Source organism: Myotis nattereri, assembly GCF_964212035.1.
Source record: "Myotis nattereri genome assembly, chromosome: 17".
NCBI classification, from domain to species: Eukaryota; Metazoa; Chordata; class Mammalia; order Chiroptera; family Vespertilionidae; genus Myotis; species Myotis nattereri.
In genome coordinates this window covers 18,127,617-18,147,557 of record NC_138092.1, presented here as the reverse complement: position 1 = coordinate 18,147,557, position 19,941 = coordinate 18,127,617, and the positions used below count along the sequence as shown (strand labels likewise).

Sequence of the window (19,941 nt, the reverse complement as noted above, 5' to 3'; positions counted from 1 at the left end):
TGTCCTATTTATTTATTTTTAAAATCTTTATTAAAAAGAATTACATATGTCCCCTTTTCCCCCCATTGTCCCCTTCTAGCCCACCCCTTGGTATCCTACTTAGATGAGCATTTCATTGTCCTCAGTTTGTTTCCTTTATAGTGGTGACAAGTGACATACCCACAACCTGTACAATTTCACATTTAGCACTTCAGTCCCTTCACTGAGGCAAGGATCTGTTAGGAAGGGCTGGACTGCATGGGAGGCGGTGCATTACCACAGGGCAGCGACTTCTACAGTCACAAAAAAAGTTCCATCCGAGGCCCTGCCTCCAAATGGATAGAAGCCAGGTGCCTCAATAAATCCCTTCCTCAAAAACATGGAGAAACAAACAGCTCATGGCAATAGCTCTGTACTCACCGCATTGAGCCATGTCTCTCCTTTATCAGCATCTTCAGCTGGCATATCTGGTGTTCACAGCCTGTTTTGTTTTCCCTCAAACATCTTGGCTCTTTCCAATTTATCTTTGAAGGATTCTGGAAACACACTCAAGAGCAATTAGCCTTGTGACAAAAGCAACCCACTCCATCTTGCACACAGTTCTTGACTTTGTTACTGACTTTAGCTCACAGAAAGACGGTATCAGAAGGTGCAAATAATAATCAGGGATGGACTTGATCAAGGGTGCTTGACTCTTCCCAGGTTTTGTGCCTCAGAACCCTAGAGGCACTAAAGGTGAGAGCCAGACAGGCCCCACAGAAAAACACTTCCTTTACCAGTGCACCGAGCTCTTCACACTTCAGGATCATAAAGGAGGTTTGTTTATTCCTGAGGGGAGCTCTCCCAACTCAAGGAGACTGTGCGCACCACTTGAAATCCAATGCAGACCCAAAATTCAGAGAGGTAGAAAACTGCTGTTATTGACTGCGGCTTTTGAGCTAATGAATAACCATTTCTGTTTCTGGCTCCTCCCCAACTCCACCCATCTCCTCAGAATAATTAGTCAGGAGAGGTTATTAAATCCCATCAGGCCTATTGTCCCCATTCTAAACATGTTTTAAAATAGATAATTATCCATGCATATACAACAAGTAGAAAAGGCAGTCTTGAATATTTTTTTTAATCTCAAAGACTGCTCCACTGAAAGAAAACTCATGTTCCTCTTACGCCCAGTTAGTCAAAAGGCAGAAATTTCTGGGCTGTGACAGTATGAATGATCTTCTCTAATAATCTTTAATGGTCATTAAGAAGCTCTTGGTAGCACTGAAGGGAGGTTCATTAATTTTTACAAACTGATACTTAAGTGTAAGCCCACTTTCCAACAATGCTGCTATCTTTTAAAGAGTTATAAAGTAAAGCTATTATAATTAGAATGTTATTTATCTGGGAAGGTCACCTTTCTGCCTCAGCTAAACCAACCCAGTACGATTCCAATATTAAAAATAGAAGCAAGTTGTTTAGAATATAAAGTATTCTTTCAAAACACCAATAATTTATCGTAACGACAGCTTAGAGTATGAGGATTAGCTAGAATAAAACTCACAAAGTCATTTTCTACCAAAGAGAAATGTCTGCATAAGTAAGGCATCCTGGTGAACTGTTGCAGCAGGGCTATGGGAAAGGCTCTGTGCAGGAGCCTCTGAAATGAGTAGTGATTTCCTTGTGAGCTAACTAGCCAATATTTCAGCTATAAGGCATGTTTACAGTCATCGTAAAGATTCGAACATATTACATCTTACATTATAAATTTGTCAACTTTTATTTCACTCCCAAGCCCCTGAGGAGCCGGACATTTTGCCTTCAGTAGCAGAAGTACATCCTGACATAAATTCCCATCCCATTTCAAGAGTCACTGTCTAAATATTCCAGCTTAGATTCTTCAGTTAATATCATGCACCAGGCTGCTTGCCTGGGCTTCTCCCCACCTGGAAGGCACCCTGGAAAATAGTCTGTCCCACTTGCATAGGTGACTGTGGTTTATTAACCTTTCTGATAGGTAAAGTTTATGAGCTTTTACTATGCACCAGGCATGGTGCTCAGGACGTTCGCACATCATCTCCTCTGCACTGATGACAATTTATCATCTCCATTTTTTTATTGATTTGTGAGGGAGGAAGGGGGAGAGAGGGAGAGGGAGGGAGAAAGAGAGAGAGACATCAATCAGTTGCCTGCCACACATGCCCCAACTGGGGATTGAACTTGCAACCCAGGTATGTGCCCTGACTGGGGATGGAACCTGCCACCTTTCGATGCATGAGACATTTCAACTAACTGAGCCACACCGATCAGGGCTATCATTTCCAAAATCAGGTAATAAATACAAATAGCATATGAATAAATAAGCATAGTATATTCAAATTGTGATATATCAGATTGTGGTGAAAAATTAAGCAGATAAGGAGGATATGAAATGCTGACATTGAAGAGGTGCAATTTTATATAGGGTGGTCAAATAAATAGCCATTTTCAGAATGAAGTGTTATTTTGATTCTATATGCAAGACACTAGCAAATATCACTTAATAAATCAATGCCTGAAACAACAGAGTTTTTCCCATTAATGCAATGTTAAAACACCAGGCTGGCCTACATAAGTCACTGCCTTTTATACACAGGAAGTATATATAGCATCATTGATACTATTCCATTATATTTCATAAATTCTATAACAATTTTTCTAAAAGAAAATACATTCTATGTTCTAATGCAGAACCGAAGCATCTCCCAGTGGCAGAAATGGGACCTCTAGGTTGGCCAGAGATTGAGAGAGGTTTGAGATGAAATGTTCCTTTAACCCAAATACAGTGTTAGCTCTCTAAGAAATACTTGTCCTTTTAGGATAGTGTCCGATAGACAAGAGACTGCCATCTTTTGTGTGGTAGCCAGAGTGGTTAAAGCACAAATGGGGGCAAACTGTCTGGATGGAATTCCAGTTTTACCACCTGTAGGTGGTATATGGCTTCCCTCATTTGTAAGATGAAGTTAATGATCCTCCCTTCCTCACAATGCTATTGCTGAGGGTAAATGAGCAATATGTAAATGAAACACTCAGAACAGGGGTTGAGGCACAGTAAGTCATGAGTGCTTTTCTATTACTAGGTTCAAAAATAGCTTTCACTTTTCTAGCGTTTACTGTGTTCCAAGCACTAGTGTAAAACTCAGTATACATCATCTCAGTTATCCACAACAACCCTGGGGAGTAGGTAAGATTTCTTTCACCATTTTTCCTGAATAGAAAACTAAGACTCAGAAATAGTAACAGGCTCCAAATTCTAACAGCTGGTAAGTGGGGGAGCCGGGACCCCAACACAGAGTGACTGCTATAAACGGGGAGTCTCTGACATGGGTTAATTAGGAGAGTCTGATTTACACACACACACACACACACACACACACACACACACACACACGGGTTTGTCTTTCTCTGGGCCAGGAGGGTAAATTGCCATCAATCAAAAGAGCAAGTTCTCTGACTGGCTCCTGTCTTGATGCCTATATATCACTCCTGATTGAAACTTCCATGAGAGTGCATGCCTTCTGGGGAAGTAGCTCCCACAATTACTACAAGGACAGTGTTCCCATCACATTTTTAGGTGGTATATTTTAGAGAGGCAATGCTCACAATGCTTCTGTCATAGGAAAAATCAAACATAAAATCAAAACTTTGGTCCACAAGCTGACAGCCAGGATTATTTGGCCCATATTTTTCATAGGCTCTGTAGATAATTAGATGAAGAACTTGAAAAAAATTAGCCACAAATCCACATAGTGGTTTGAAATCCTTTATAGGTCCTTTGTCAGTTTTATGAGAAGTGTTCAACTCTCCCATTGGTTGGCAAACTAAGGTTATGGGCCAAATTTAGCTCTACTGCTTGTGTTTCCAAATCAGGTGTTAAGGGAACACAGCCAGGCCCATTCACTTATGTGTTGTCTGTGGAGGCTTTCACATCACGGCAGAATTGAGCAGTTGTATGGCCCACAAATGCTAAACTATTTGCTACCTGGCCCTTTATGGTAAAAGTTTGCTGGCCCCTGAACTATGTCTATGCAAAAGTATTATTTGTGAAAATATTGTATGCTTAGTAAAGACACCGGCACATGACAGGTGCTCAAGAAATAAATGATAAACCATGTTTGGATTCCACAAAAATTACAAAGACAGGAAAGTTCAAGCTTATCAGAGACAGCCAAAATTAGCAGCTAGTGAATCTCCTGCCTCCATCTTGATTCTTGATTCCCCAAGAGAAAATGCTTTGGCCCTTATATGGGAGCATCCTTAATTTCAATGAGCCCTAAAAATACAAATTTAAGATGCAGGGTGATATTTAGAGAGAAAGCTTCATGAGTGACAGAGAAACCACACATGAATAAATATGAAAGGAAATAGATAACACAGAGCAAGAAGCCTGTCAAAATGAGATTTGTATCTTTGCATGGCAAATCTTACCTTCCCTTGGTAGATATTAACATAGTATTAATCAACATCCAGTAATAGAAAATGAGCTCAACATAAATCGTATTGAGTTAGCATCTCCTTAGCTCTTTATATTTCCTGGGTTCTTCATAACAATATATCCAATCATTATTTCTAGAGTAACAGACTAAATAACAGAATAAAATTCCCCTGAAAATTTTCTTGACCAGAATTCTAGTCTGATCTATCATGCCCCTTTTTGAGACTGAATTTTTGCACATTGACTTTAATGTTTAACTTAAAGCAATTTTTTGATGCCCAGCCTGGTTTTAGTGGCCAGTGAGAAAAATAGGCAATACACACTATTTCTGCCATGAAGATCTTAAATATCAGAAAAAAAATCCCCTAAATAATAATGGTATTTGTATTAGAGCTGAAAATACCAAAGAATAGCATAGTGGATTCCTTCCTTCCTTCCTTCCTTCCTTCCTTCCTTCCTTCCTTCCTTCCTCCCTTCCTTCCCTAAATATTTATTGTACCTACCAGGTGCCAGACCTGCATGTTGCTCCTTGCAGGTAGGGTAAGGCAGGGATCGTCAAAGAGCCATCATTCTAGGGAGTAAGAGAGGCAATAAACAGGTAAACAAATGAAGCAACAAAACCCTTTCAGAATGTGACTTTTAGTATAGATGAAATAAACAGGATATGAGAGAAAGTAATGAGAAGGGCTGAGTTCCCACCACTCTCCCTATAATAGTAACATCTCTAGATCTCTTTCTCTTCACCTATAAAATGAAGAGAATACTTACTTTATAAATACTGTAAAGACTGAGTAATTCAATAAAGTCTCTGGTGCTATGTTTAAAATATATCAAGTGCTCAATAGGGTATAATAATAGTTATTATTATCACCATCACCATCAAAGGCTTCTCTGCCACTTGGTTAAATCTTCCACATTTTCCCAGAGATTGAGATATATAATCACTCTAAATATAATGCTAGATATTGTTTATTGAGGACCACACTCTATGCTGGAGTTTTACACATATCACTTCATTTATTCTTTATACTTACTCCTGTTTCATAGGTGACTGTACTGAGGTTTAGAAGGGTGAGATGTCTTGTCCAATGGCATACAGCTAGTAACAGGCAGAACTAGAATTAGAATCCAGCTATGTCTGGCTCTGCAGCCTGTTCCCTTAACCACTATACTAATACCACAAAGTGTCCTGGACAATATTATCCAAAAAGAGACCCAGATGACGTCATACTCTGTGGTGAAAGCTTGGGCCTCATAGCACAAGACCAGCATGCGTGGTTGCATCACACACCTGTAGAGCCAAAGGGTTTCTAGTCAAACAGGCAAGAAGCTGATACAGGCAAAGAAACTTCATTCAATCTGTTAGTTTAACACAGAGTAGTAATAAAGCTAGACCTCCTTACTAGGGATGCAGATTTCAAGGCAAGCTAAGAAACACAACACCCCTTTATATCAAAAAATTCTAATATATGTTACAAAGTGTTTTTACGTCCTCCTTGCAATTGATCTTCAAACATATGTTTTCATATATTAACTGCAGACACTCAAAAAGCTTTGAGTGATCATGAGTGGTCAAGCTGAGACTTCAGACCAAGTCTTCTGATCCTGAGTCCCATGTTTAGCCTATTCGGGAGCTAACATCAGTGGAAACACTGAATTTATGGTTTGCTGAAGGAAAGAAATGAACCGCCACCACGTGAGTCCTTTCAGGACAGCTAGGAAGTTAGCCCTGTAACTCCAGGGCACAAGCATGGTCCAGGCAGTCTCCCCTGGGAGACACACAGGTACAGGAAGAGCAGGCTGCCTCCCAGGCAGGCTCAGCCCCATGGAACTTGGTCCAAGACTTTTAGAAGCAAAACAACTAAACGCCACTAAAAATTTGGCAGCCCCGAGAGCTTTACTTCTATTTAGAGAGCACCTCCTCCCCTCTCCATCACTCGCATTTTACATTTTAAAATATTCTCATTGATTTTCCATCCCCTGCTGCGTGAGCAGCTGAGGGATTGCTTCCCTGTATCACAGTCTACAATGTCATCCTTACCAGACTGTGTGGCCAGAGACGCTCGGGAAAGAGATTAGATTGGGAAATATGTCCCTCAGAAAGGATCAATTTCTTCATAGAAGTATTACAGGTAGCAACTAGGCTCCTAGCTCAGAACTGGCCATGATGCTTCATTCAGAATTTCTAAGGTCTGGTTCCAATGAGAAAAATGATCAGGAAAAGTAAACAGACCCTAGAGAGCAAAGGTAAGAAAACCAAAGCAGCTGTGTTAGGGCAGGCCTTTCCACATGCTTAGCCATTTGCCAATAATTTACCTGGAAGAGAGAACATTTAGAAAAGGCTAAATAGTCCTGGCCATTTTGCTCAGTGGTTAGAGTATTGGCCTGAGGACCAAAGGTCTGGGTTCAATTCCCAGTCAAGGGTATGTACCTCGGTTGCAGGCCTGATCCTGGCCTGGGTCAGGGTGTGTGCAGGAGGCAACCGATCAATGTGTCTCTCTCACGTCAAAGTTTTTTTTTTTTTTTTTTTTTCTCTCTCTCTCTCTCTCTCTCTCTCTCTCTCTCTCTCTCTCTCTCTCTCTCTCCTCCCCCTTCTGTTGCCACACTTTCTAAAAAATCAATGGGAAAATATCCTTGAGTGAGGATTAACCCCCCCCAAAAAAAATGGGGGTGAGGGGCTAAAAGCACATGCAACCCACAGCAGACAAACTATAGCTTTGTTCCAGTATGGCCCACAAAAGAATGCAGAATGACATTTAATTTTCTAAATTAAGACGGTATTATAATTTTGAATTCCAATTCTGCCAGCTGAGTTTTCCCTTTCCCAGCGTGTTTCCAAATATCTGCCTCCTGTGAACAAGAAAACATGCAGGCAACAGGAAGGGGGCAGCCTTTCAGAGTGCACAATTATCAGGCTGCAATCAATACTGACACCTCCACACGGGCCCCGCTGCTAATGTTGTGGAAAGTTCTGCATCTAATCCTCGAGTCTGGTTGCAAATGTTACCTAGCGCACAGCTGTTTTCCACTCGGAGAAGAACCTTGAAATCAGAAACACTCAAAAATATGTTGCATCAGGACTTCGTATCACAGTGCGAATAGAAATATCTTTGTTAGAGGCAACAACCGTTGGCTGGAAATAAAATTTAGTTTTTCCTTCTCCTACTTCACTCTCACATGCAGCCTGCACCAATTGCAACCTTTAACCTCAGAAAAGAAAATGTGTTTCTTCCCCAAATTCAAAGTATTATAGTAAAGAGGAGACTTTGGAGTCAACTATCCATGTTGGTAGAGTGTGACTTTCACTCATTAACATATGGCTTTTCTCAGCATTGGTCTTATTCTCTGTAACATGCAGGTAAAGTAGGACTGTTATGAAGAACATACCAAGCACAGTGCCTGGCACATGACAGGCATGTCATGTATCTTAATGCTCTTCTTGTCTTTCATGTGCTAGTTCCCACTGTTAGATTGGAATGCCTTCTCTTTAAACCTCGTTTTCCTCATTCTGGATGGAAACGTGTTCTGAAGTACTGCACAGTCCCCGGGGCAAAGGCTGCCAGAGATTCTCAGAAAGTGGGGCTCACGACCACTTGGGGTCTCTCTCTAAGTGAGCCCTGAACCATTAACCAGAACAGCTCAATGTTCCCTCACTTTTTCCCACTCCTTGTGTGTTTGTGCTTCTCACTTTGTTCTTTTAAAAAGCAGGGGCTTTGAAGGCTCATCTGACATCAGACTTGGGTGCAGAGCTCTGTCCATTTTCCTCAAGAAATGCCCTCACACTTGGCATTTGGTGATGTGCGTTGTTTTACTGGAGAACTGGAGGCGGCGTGTCATGTTCTGCACAGAGGTATGCCCTCCTGTGCCTCCAGTTCTCATCCTGCTCTTGTACCATAGCTTACCAACTGGGTGCCAACGTGCAACCCTACCAGTACAGGCAGCCCCACTGGGATACAGAGTTCTGTCTCCACAAACATCTCACTCAGGAAACAGCTCTGCTTGGCGAGTCTACCTTCCTCAGCACCCCTAGATTTGTAGAGAGGAAATTTTTCCAATCTCATTGGGTACACCATACTTACAAAGCGACGCTTAACAAATCTTGCATCACCATTTTCCCCTTATTTCTTCCCCAAGCATCACCAAATACAAGCAAAGTGTCCCTCCTGTGAATCTCTGCATATATATATATATATATATATATATATATATAATAATTCTTTATTGTTGAAAGTATTACATATGTTGCCCTTTTTACCCATTGACCCCCTCTAGTCTGCCCCCCTCGCCCCAGGCCTTCAGCACCCTATTGTCTGTGTCCATGGGTTATGCATATATGCATACATGGTCCTTGGTTGATTAACTCCCACCCACACACCCTCCCCCACCTTCCCTCTGAGATTCTGCACTCTGTTCCATGCTTCCATGTCTCTGGACCCACTCTGTTCATCAATTTATTTTGTTACTTAGATTCCACATATGAGTGCGATCACGTGATACTTGTCTTTTTCTGACTGACTTATTTCACTTAGCATGATACTCTCCAGCTCCCTCCATGCTGTCTCAAAAGTTAAGAGATTCTTCTTTTTTACAGCAGCATAGTATTCCATCATGTAGATGTACCACAGTTTTCTCATCCACTCATCTGTTGATGCGCACTTGGGCTGTTTCCAGATCTTAGCTGTTGTAAATTGTGCTGCTATGAACATAGGGGTGCATACATTCTTTCTGATTGGTGCTTCGGGTTTCTCAGGATAGATTTCTAGAAGTGGATATCACTGGGTCAAATGGCAGAGCCATATTTATTTTTTGAGGACACTCCATACTGTTTCCCATAATGGTTGTACCAGTCTGCATTCCCACCAGCAGTGTACTAGGGTTCCCTTTTCTCCACATCCTTGCCAGCATTGTTTGTTGATTTGTTGATGGTAGCCATTCTGAGAGGTGTGAGATGTTACCTCTTTTTTGTTTTGATTTGCATATCTCAGATGATTAGTGACTTTGAGCATTTTTCATATGTCTCTTGGCCATTTGTATGTCCCCTATTTTCATGGACATTTTAGTATTTTGGGTTGTTTTTATTGTAGTTTATTTGTAATATTATGCCATTGTGGTCTGAGAAGATGCTTGGTATGATTTCAATCTTCTTGAATTTGGGGAGACTTTGCTTGTGACCCAATATTCATGGACATTTTAAATCAGAGCAGAGCCCAGAAAATTCTCCATAATTCTTGCCAGAATAGCTATTCTGAATGGAACATTTAAATATTGTACTTGACAGATAGAGTTAAAAACCATGTATTAGCATCTCTGAGTGCCTTCCTGTCAAGAAACCTATAAGTAATCCACAACACAGGATATGACAGTCCATGATCACCCCACCACAAACCATCACTCCAACTTTATTCACTTTTATTATACTTTATCTGACTCTGAGTTGATTCTAAGCCCTTTTCCAGTGCTATCATTCAATTTTTAAGCCCCACTAGTCACCTCACTCCATAATACGAAGCACCCCACATTCATTATATATATACATCAACATCCAGACACTAAGTCAAAACAAAGCAGAAAATCTACCAGATGAAAATCCTAGAGGCCTCAGTCATTGTAAAAACTTGGCTAATTCAGATTTATATAGTTTTCTAGTCAAGTTTATCCTTCAGTTGGCTCAATTAATGTAACAAAATGCAAAGGGTCGCTGATCACTTTGCTGAAGGCCATCTAATAGCAGAATACTCCCAGTCACAGAACACATTTTTAATATGCAGCAATCCAGGAGATGGGCAGACTTCAAATGCAGAACATGTTATTACTCTCAAAGACTGGCATCAGAATTCAAGGTAACTGTTTTGTATTCAGTAGACAAGAACATGTTTTCAGATGGAAGTACACTTCTGAAAAATTGGGCTATTCCAGCCAGAATACAACATTTGTGGATAATAAATATATACTCAACAATAATTCAGCTGTTCATTGAGCACTTATTATGTGCAGGCATATGTACTAAGAACTTCTCCTGATCTTCTGTAGAGCAGACATCCAATAAAAGTTTGTTGTTGTTTTACTTTGCTCAGAAGGCCAAAAAATAGAGCTTTGGTATTATAAAATGTGGGATCCAAAATTAATAAAGAGCCTATTTACAATTATAGTTATCTCCTCTGAAGATTATTAGTTATAAAAGACGCGAATGTTCTTCAAAGGCCAATTTACTGGTGTAGTTGTTACCTCCTGTTATATAGCTTTGCCTTTTTAGTACTGAGAAAGCTTGTTCACTATTTAAGCGTGCCCTGAAATTTAGATATTCTGCTACTGAATGAGAGCCAAATGTTGAATGGGGCCCTGTTACCTTCTATTAAATAACTTTTGTCTGCCCTTTCCTTTTAAAACTTATATAAATTCAGTGTTTAAATTGGCAGTACCCTTTTAGAAAGATTTATTTGTTTTCTTTCTAAAAGTGATAGCCCTATACCTTTGTATAACTACATTTCTTCAACAATATTTCAGTCATAGAGAATTTTAAAAGAGAAAATAACAGCAGGTCAGGAAGCCAGGGTCCTGGATCTAGAACAGTGATGGCGAACCTATGACACATGTGTCAGAGGTGACACGTGAACTCATTTTTTTGGGTTGATTTTTCTTGGTCAAATGACATTTAAATATATAAAATAAATATCAAAAATATAAGTCTTTGTTTTACTATGGTTGCAAATATCAAAAAATTTCTATATGTGACACGGCACCAGAGTTAAGTTAGGGTTTTTCAAAATGCTGACACGCCGAGCTCAAAAGGTTCGCTGGTCTAGAAGGCACCCTGTTCTTAGTTGGCTATAGGAAAGTGAAATGAATTCTAGTAATTTCTTCAGCACTTCACGAAACTGCACCGCCTCTGTGAATGCAGCAATTAAGATGGTTCCCGGCAATCAGTGTGATTAAGAGCTGAATCTGTTCCTATGGTTTATCAGCACCTTGAGGGATGCATACATACACTCTGGGTACTATTTCCCTTGTCCTGGCTTTATAATCCCCAAATAACAAAACCCAATTATGTGAAAATGATCATAAACATGTCTGAATATTGTGTCACCATCAGTAATGTATAAGCTAGATTATCTAAAAATGTTAGAACTGGAGACACTTTTCAAGATTGTACACTTACTGATTCTGGAAAATGAGGTCCAGACATAAGACCATGAGACCTAGAGTATTGATCTAGAGGTGATAAAGATGACAAAAGGATAAGTTGAGAAGGACTGAATCCAAACTCTTATGAGAACTATATGCCACTATTCCCCATAATTAAATAAATGAAGAGTAATATATCTAGTCGGGCTTGAGTTCAAAATTTCAACCTGATCCTCATCATGGGGTCAAGAAGAGAAACTTATCCAGCTCTTAGACCATCCTGTTCCCACTCTGCTCTTCTCCTTAACCACCTCTGCTGGCAATCTGTCTCTTTAAACACTACATTTTAATCAACTGATTTCTCTACCTCTATGCTTGGCCTTCAATATACTCTACAAAAAATGCCTGGTCTACTTCTGGGCTGACAATTGGCTCCATGGAGCTGGCATTTCCAGAAAACCCTCTGCCCTGCAGCTCTATCTGCTTTGGCAGATGCGCCCCTCCTTCTGTCCTGGCAATGGAAAGCCAAGCACCCTACAGAGTGTGGCATCGCCTTATGGTATAAAAATGATGGCTATGTAATGGTTTCCACATGCTTCCTAGAGCAAGAGGAAGCTCCACTTCATTACATGGTCTGCAATTAGATTGAATTACTTCTGATGCCAGGATATGCCCTGCTATCTCATGTCTCTTGATCATCACACACACCAAATCTCATAGTACCACTCTTCCTGCCTCTCCTTACCTTCAGATTTTGGCTTAGATGTCACTGAAACTGAAAGGACCTCACCATCTATCCTCAACCCCAAGTTTAGATCAGGTGCTGTCATAGAACCCCAAATTTCCTCTATCTTAGCATTTATCACATCCTATATAATAAAAGCCTAATATGCTAAGTGTCTGGTTGATAGGTCAGCCATTCAACCAATCAAAGCTTAATATGCTAATGATATGCTAAGGCCACTCAACCACTCGCTATGATGTACACTGACCACCAGGGGACAGACGCTCTAACTGGTAGGTTAGCTTGCTGCTGGGGTCCGGCCGATCAGGATCTTCCCCGATGGCCAACCTCCCACATCCCTCCCTGGCCCTGATTATGCACCGGAGGGGTCCGTCAGCCTGGCCTGTGCCGTCTTGCAATCTGGGACCTCTTGGGGGATGTCGGAGAGCCGGTTTCAGCCCAATCCTGCAGGTCAGGCCAAGGGACCTCACTGGTGCATGAATTCATGCACTGGGCCTCTAGTTGTATTATAACTGTCCGTCAGGGTATAAGGTACCTGAAATCACTGGCAATGTCTCTCTGCATCACAGTCAAATCCGCAAGGGCCAGGAAATGGACAGGTACACAGTAAGGCTGCAAATGAATCTCTTAGAATAAGATGAATGAATTCCTTTCCAATCAAAAATATATTGTAAGATCATTTTCTCTTGATGATTATGTCATGCTGTTTCTCAAGGACATCCTGAGGCAGAGACTTCTATAAGGAAGACTGTCTTTTATATAATTGCATATCCCATGCTTTGCCTCGGCAAAAATGGCAATGCTTAGAAATAATGGCCCAAGATATTTTCAAATTAGCATTTTTGTTACTTTATTTAGGATAAAGAATAACAACAGAAATAAAACTTCTGCCACCACTGTGAAATTAATTGAGGGTGAAAGACAATCTTTAGGACATTTTCTTTCTGGGTGTTTGCTCTCATACTGAAGAAGAGGTGCTAAAATCCAAGCTATCGCCACACTAAAAACTTGTGGAGCTAGCCCCCAGGCACCCTTCTTGGTAGGTATCTCCTTTCTGGGGGTCAACAATGCCAATAGCAAGTGTAAGATCTTGTGGCCTCACATGGCTTCCACGGTCTCCAAGCAGGGCTTCCACGGTCTCCAAGCAGCAGAGAGAGCTGGAGAGCTGGAGGAAAGTGTCCGGTGACACCTGTTACTTTGACTCACTATGCATTGAGAGGGATTTCATCACGTGAGCATGCCTAACTGCAGTGAGGGCTGGCAAAAGCGAGCCAGCCATGCACCTGGGAGGAAGCAGAAAGAGGCTTAGTGAATAGGTGGCCCACCCCCGCCATCCCACCTCATGGGACCACTGACTCCTCTTAGAAAGGAGTTGTTAGCTGCAGCAGAGAAGGATGGTGCCACGCAGGCACAAAGGCAGTAACTGCTCTGGTGATGATTAATGAGAAGAACATCTTTGATTTTTCAGAGAAATGTATTTCTGAAGACAGTGCTCACGTAACAAAAGTAGTCCCCCTGGTGTTCCCTGGTGACCTCCCACTGGGGATTTCAAATAGGAATTAGAATTTCAAAAAGGAGTGGCCTGTTTGGAGAAGCCCATAGAAGGTAGGACGCTAATAAAGGATGTCCCAAAATTCACGCAAGAAGTAATTTTGATAGAAAACACAGATTTATAATTAAAAATTGTAAATTTTTTATTGGTTCATAAAATATAGAGTATAGGGTTATGTATGGAATAGCATATCAGGTAAATGACCTCCACGGCTTTCCTGGCACATATGCACTCTTTTGTTATTGCCTGAGCAGCCGCATTTTCGAAGAAGAATGATCCGATGATGCCTCCAGCCCCAAATCCACAGCAAACAGTGACATGTTGTGTATGCATTTGTTTCTCAAGAATCACTCATGGATTTTCTGAACCCCAAATGAACAATTTTGTTGATTAACCAAGCCATCAAGATGAAAATGAGCCTCATTGAAATTCAGCCACATTTATGCAAAACGGTCATGGAAAATTTCAACAAAAGAGTGTATATGTGCCAGCAAAGCTGTGGAGGCCATTTACCCAATATGCTATTCTATACATAACCCTATACTATATGCTTTATGAAGCAATAAAAAATTTACAATTTTTAATTATAAACCTGTGTTTTCTATCAAAATTGCTTCTTGCGTGAATTTTGGGACACCCTTTATTTGTATTCACATTTATTGCGGTCTTTAATACCAGCCATCCTCCAATCCTGCTTTGTAAAAGGTGAGTTTTATAATTAGAGTCCACATGGGTTTGTATCCTGACTCCACCATTTACTAGCTCTGTGATCTTGAGCTAACCTCTTGTCACTAAGCTTCGGTTTCTGTGACTGTGACCTACTAATGGTACAGATGCCTCAGAGGAGGTGGTGAGAATGACCATAGACAGGGCAGGTAAAGAGCATAGCACGGTCCTGTGGGAGTGGCTCAGTGGTTGAGCATCAACCCATGAACCAGGAGGTCACCGTTTGATTCTCGCCAGGGCACATGCCCAGGTTTTGGGCTCAACCTCTAGGAGGGGGCTTGCAGGAAGCAGCCTATAGATGATTCTCATCATTGATATTTCTATCTCTCTCTCCCTCTTCCTCCTTCTCTCTGAAATCAATAAAAACAAAACTTCGTGAACATTTTAGAAAGTTATTACATTCAATTAAAGATATTTGAAATTAACTAAAAATAATTATGAGTAGGATTAAATGTAATCTTTGTCATTTCACTGGAGACATTTTCCCCTGGGTCAATCTTAGAAAGTCATTATATTTACTTCATTTCATACCTCCATAAATTTTAAAAAACATATTTCAAATAAAAAACTGAAATATATTAAGGACTCATTTTACTAATGAACTCATCTCCATTTAAAAGAATTTTTGATATTAAAAAATAAAGTACTTGCAAAAATCCTCTAACAATATGTTGGGGAACTGAAATCCACAAAAAGATCATGGTTGCATATTTTGAATTCTTTCAATGCCTGAACTTATTCAACATTTTTTGAAGACTGTCTATATCACATCTGGCACTAATTCCCTGGAGAAATGAATAACCTTTCCCTGCCTAAAGGAGCTCATTGTCTATTAGAGAGATGGACAAATATGGTTCATTGTAATAAAAAGTTTTGGGAGTGATGTTAAAGTAATCATGGAGGGCTGTGGAAGCTCATGGCAGAGATTCTAACCTCAAACAGGTTGTTTTTCTTTGACACAATAAAAGTTGCTCCCTCACTGACATTAAGTGGAAACAGAAAGGTAGATATGAATGTGGATTCCATGTTTCACCTGACAACTGTAGAGAAAAATATAAAGATAGATGAAAGTCAACCTTTAAGTTCAGAAATTTAGTAGCAATAAGTTTATTGCATTTATACTTAGAAGTAGTTACATGTTTTGGTGACTATGATGGGGATAACACAATAAAAATCTCATCATTGGATTGCAAAAGGTTTTCACAGGGAAAGTGAAGCATAAAGGAAGGAGGATGGGTTTTGGCTTAAGCAGACTTAGGTTGAATTACTGCTCTGTCACTTACTACCCATGTGTCTTTAGACTAGCAATTTTCAACTGGTGTGTGCCATACAGTTGAATTCTTAAAAGATGCAATACCTGACTATTAGTCAGGGTCACTAACTTTTCCCTCCTTAGCTTGTCAAATAAAAAAATGGCGACTGCCAACAAAACAATAGCAGTCCATTGTGAATGAGTCAAAAGTATACCTATTTTTTTTTGTTAGATAGGAAAAATATATTTTTGGGGATGCTGCAGAATTTTAGTAATTAGTTTATGTGTGCCATGAAATGAAAAGGGTTGAAAATCACTGCTTTAGACAACTCACACTCCTTAAAACCCAATTTCTTAATATGCAAAGTAGAGCTAATACTAGCTTACACATAGAGCTATAAGCATGAAATATGATAATGTTCACATATATTTGTGATGGGGCATCACGAATGACTCAAATGTAGGCTACGGAGTCCTTGGCAAGGAGTGAAAGGATGTTGGCAAGTGTGAAGCAGTAGCCTGATGTCAGAAACCTGGAGTGCTAGGTAGGAAACAAAGGCAGGGATGTGAGTGATGATATGACAATAAAGGTAGTAATCACTATGGCTCCTTCCAAAGCTCAGAATATTTATCACTGAATTAAGCCTTTGATTTCCTATGACCACTTATTAACTCATAATCTTAACTCTGCTTGGAAAAAAATCAGGCTTCAATTTACCTCTTGGCTGAGTAGCTTCCCCTTATCTCTATGAAGCCAGAAGCTCTGGGATGCGTTCCCTGGTATATTACCCATGTGAATACCATACCTTCCCACTGAACAATGGCTCAACCCCCAGTGAGCAAAATATGAAGTGTAACTGTCCTACATGCACTGAGTTGGAAGAGATGCTCAGGGAACGGTAAGTGAGATAGAACAGGAGGGCAGGAAGCTTCCAGAACATCATAAAACAGCCCGTGGAAGCAGAGGAAACACGGTAACTTGAGAGCAGGTGGGTAGCTCACAAAGCGCCATTCCAAGAAAGTAGTAGGGGTCACTCAAGAAGAGATGGGATTTAAAAAGAGAAAAAGATGTTGCGTACCCATGGGTGAGAAGTTTTATAGCAGTTGATACTTGGAGAGTATCAAGAAGGAGCAATTACTATAGACCCAGGAAGAATAACAGCAAGAGATTAACATTACCTCTGCAAGTCAGGACTCATGGGGGGCTCCGAGGTAGGGGGAAAGAGATACAGTTAAGGGTAAGATAGAGCCCCACGATCAGAAGATGAGGAGTGTGAGGGAGAGAGGGAGATATTCTCACATACGAGACGAAAATGGATCCTACAATCAAGATTAAGTGCCAGGTTTGGAGCTGAATTTATAGTCGATACCAAGGAAAGAGTAGGTGTCTAGATGGGAATCTTTATTTCTACATTGAAGAACTTTTAAAAGGCATCTCTAAATAGGATCCCCCTCATTTTCAGAACAAAATAGAGGCTGGTGTGGCTTCAGTGAATCAGCCGAAAGGTTAAGAGGGATGAGGGAGGCCCTAACCAGTTTGGCTCAGTGGATAGAGCATCGGTCTGCGAACTGAAGGGTCCCAGGTTCAAATCCGGTCAAGGGCATGTACCTTGGTTGTGGGCACATCCCCAGTAGGGAGTGTGCAGGAGGCAGCTGATCGATGTTTCTCTCTCATCGATGTTTCTAACTCCCTATCCCTCTCCCTTCTTCTCTGTAAAAAAATATTTTTTTTAAAAAAAAACAAAAAACAGAGGGATGAGGGAGGATGAATCAGATCTTTCTATGTAGCTGGGTATTTTCCAAATTCAGAACATTTAGAAAGTACAGGTTGAGGAAGCTGAAATTTCTCAAACCCTGTGGGAGACTAAAGAGAACTAGAACCTTGTTTTTAAATGTGTAAAGTGTTGCTCTTGAAGAAAAGCAGCCAGTTATGATCTCCCAATGGCTACCACTTTAATACACCCTTCCTATAGTTGAAACACTATGGTCCCTTTATGCACTCATTAGTAAAAGGGTAAAATTTCCATAGCACTCTAAAGTTTCAAAGCCCTTCTTGTGTTCATTATTTTATTTTCTTCAGACCTCTGTGAAGTAAAAGCAACGATATAATCAGACATAGTTCCGGGTGTAGAAATGGAAGTACAGATGAATGACTTTATTAAGGTCTTCAAAGCACTTAAAAAATCAAAGCCAGATGATTTGACTCTGATTCTTGGCCAATTCCCAGCCTTTCACTGAACACGGAGGTGAATGAGAGAAGCATCTGCTAAATTATGCCTTTCAATAATCTTGCCCCTGGCCAAGCTTGGATATTAAACCTCATCTTCCCTAACATCCCAGCTCCTGTGCACTGCTTGGACTTAGGATCACACTAAATTCGAGCTTGTTTCCTCTGGCCATCCTCTCCGTTTACCCCGAAGGAAAGCTGTGCATGTGAAGGGCAAAAGCTTTGGATTCTGCTGACATGGATTCCGATCCCAGCTGTAAGACTCTACAACTCCCGCCGCAGTGCTAACCAGCATCTGTACCTCCATTTTCTAATTGGAAAAATGGAGTATGCAGTACCTATTTTGGAGAGTCTTAAGCTTTTCAAATGAGATCACATATGTCAAGCACCTAGGACAGTGTCTGGCACATCCACATTGCAGAACCACTGGCTTTTTTGCTGAGGACACTTTACCCTTTTCAAGCTACTATGCTACCTCATTTGACATAGGGGAGCAGGGCTGGCTGCATTTTGCAGATGAGGTGTAAGACAGCTTCAGCACATGTCTCGGGATCACATATAAGGTAAGTAAAGATGGGATTAGACCCCAAGCCTCCTAATGTTTGTTGAAGACATGCATTTTGGCACCCTCCGTCACATCCTCTTAGCGGGACTGGTTTCAGCCACAGCTACAGTGGGTGGGTCCTGCCTGGAGAGAATGACCTCCTCCAGGCACCCACTGTCCCCTGACTATCTATCCTCTTCTCTGCCTCAAGGTTCTCTCTAAAGCTCCCAGGAGTTTCCAGGCAGGAGCATGTAGGGCCATTAAAGTCCCTAAAGGTACCCCTCAACAAAGCGGGGAGGGCAGCCAGTGGATAAATGCCTGACCTCTCTTCCTCTGGACAGATAGCCCTGAAGCGCACTATTTGATTGCCAGTTGCCCACAGTGGGAACCTTCTCAGTAACACACACTTGACTTGGGCTTGTCTTCTTCTATGACACTCTCCTCCATGGCCTTGATCTGGCTTCCTGGGACCATCTCCCAGATAAGCGTCCTACCCTTAAGTCCTTGTCTCAAACTACATCTCGGGAACTAAAGGTTGGGATGGGGGTGTACTGTTTTCACTCTTTTGCTTTGTTGTCATTTGTGTTTACAGGCATTTCTCTCTCTGTCTCTCTCCATAGGTCACCAAGATGCTGGCCGTGGTCGTCATTCTGTTTGCCCTTTTATGGATGCCCTACCGGACTCTTGTGGTCGTCAACTCATTTCTCTCCAGCCCTTTCCAAGAAAATTGGTTCTTACTCTTTTGCAGAATTTGCATTTATCTCAACAGTGCCATCAACCCAGTGATTTACAACCTCATGTCTCAGAAATTCCGAGCGGCCTTCAGGAAACTCTGCAACTGTAAGCAGAAGCCCATGGAGAAACCCGCTAGCTACAGTGTGGCCCTAAATTACAGTGTCATTAAGGAGTCAGACCACTTCAGCACAGAGCATGATGAGATCACTGTCACCGACACGTATTTGTCTGCCACGAAAGTGACTTTTGATGACACCTGTTTGGCTTCTGAAATAACCTTTAGCCAAAGCTGACTCATGAGTTAGAAGAAAATGGACCGTAAAGTGAATCTGTGCAGTTAGCAACCCAAGAGAGGAAAAGCCACTACTCATATGGGAAGACAGAGCAGGTAGTCTTGTCCAGTGCTCTAACAAATCCTGGCCCAAGATACTTTAACCCACAGAATGACTCATATTTTCCTTCTAGTGTCACAAAGCTAATGTCACAAAAACTGAAGCAGACCTGTGAAAGAGCCAAAGGGTGGAAATTGAGAGTGTAGTCCTTTGCATTTAATTTGAGAAATTCACTTTATTTGGGGGGGGGAGGGGGCTATGAAGTTTAGATAAA

At 41.1% G+C, this 19,941-nt stretch overlaps 1 protein-coding gene across 1 annotated transcript in view; it reads left to right on the top strand.

Moving 5' to 3' along the window:
- Nucleotides 1-19,628, top strand: part of TRHR (thyrotropin releasing hormone receptor) — a gene marked incomplete at its 3' end in the record, with an annotated part of 34,053 nt that extends 14,425 nt beyond the window's left edge. The window contains exon 2 of the mRNA XM_081111307.1: nt 19,221-19,628. Within this exon, the coding sequence (XP_080967433.1) occupies nt 19,221-19,628 (408 nt within the window). The remainder of the gene's footprint in view (nt 1-19,220) is intronic.
- Nucleotides 19,629-19,941: the final 313 nt, after the last annotated feature.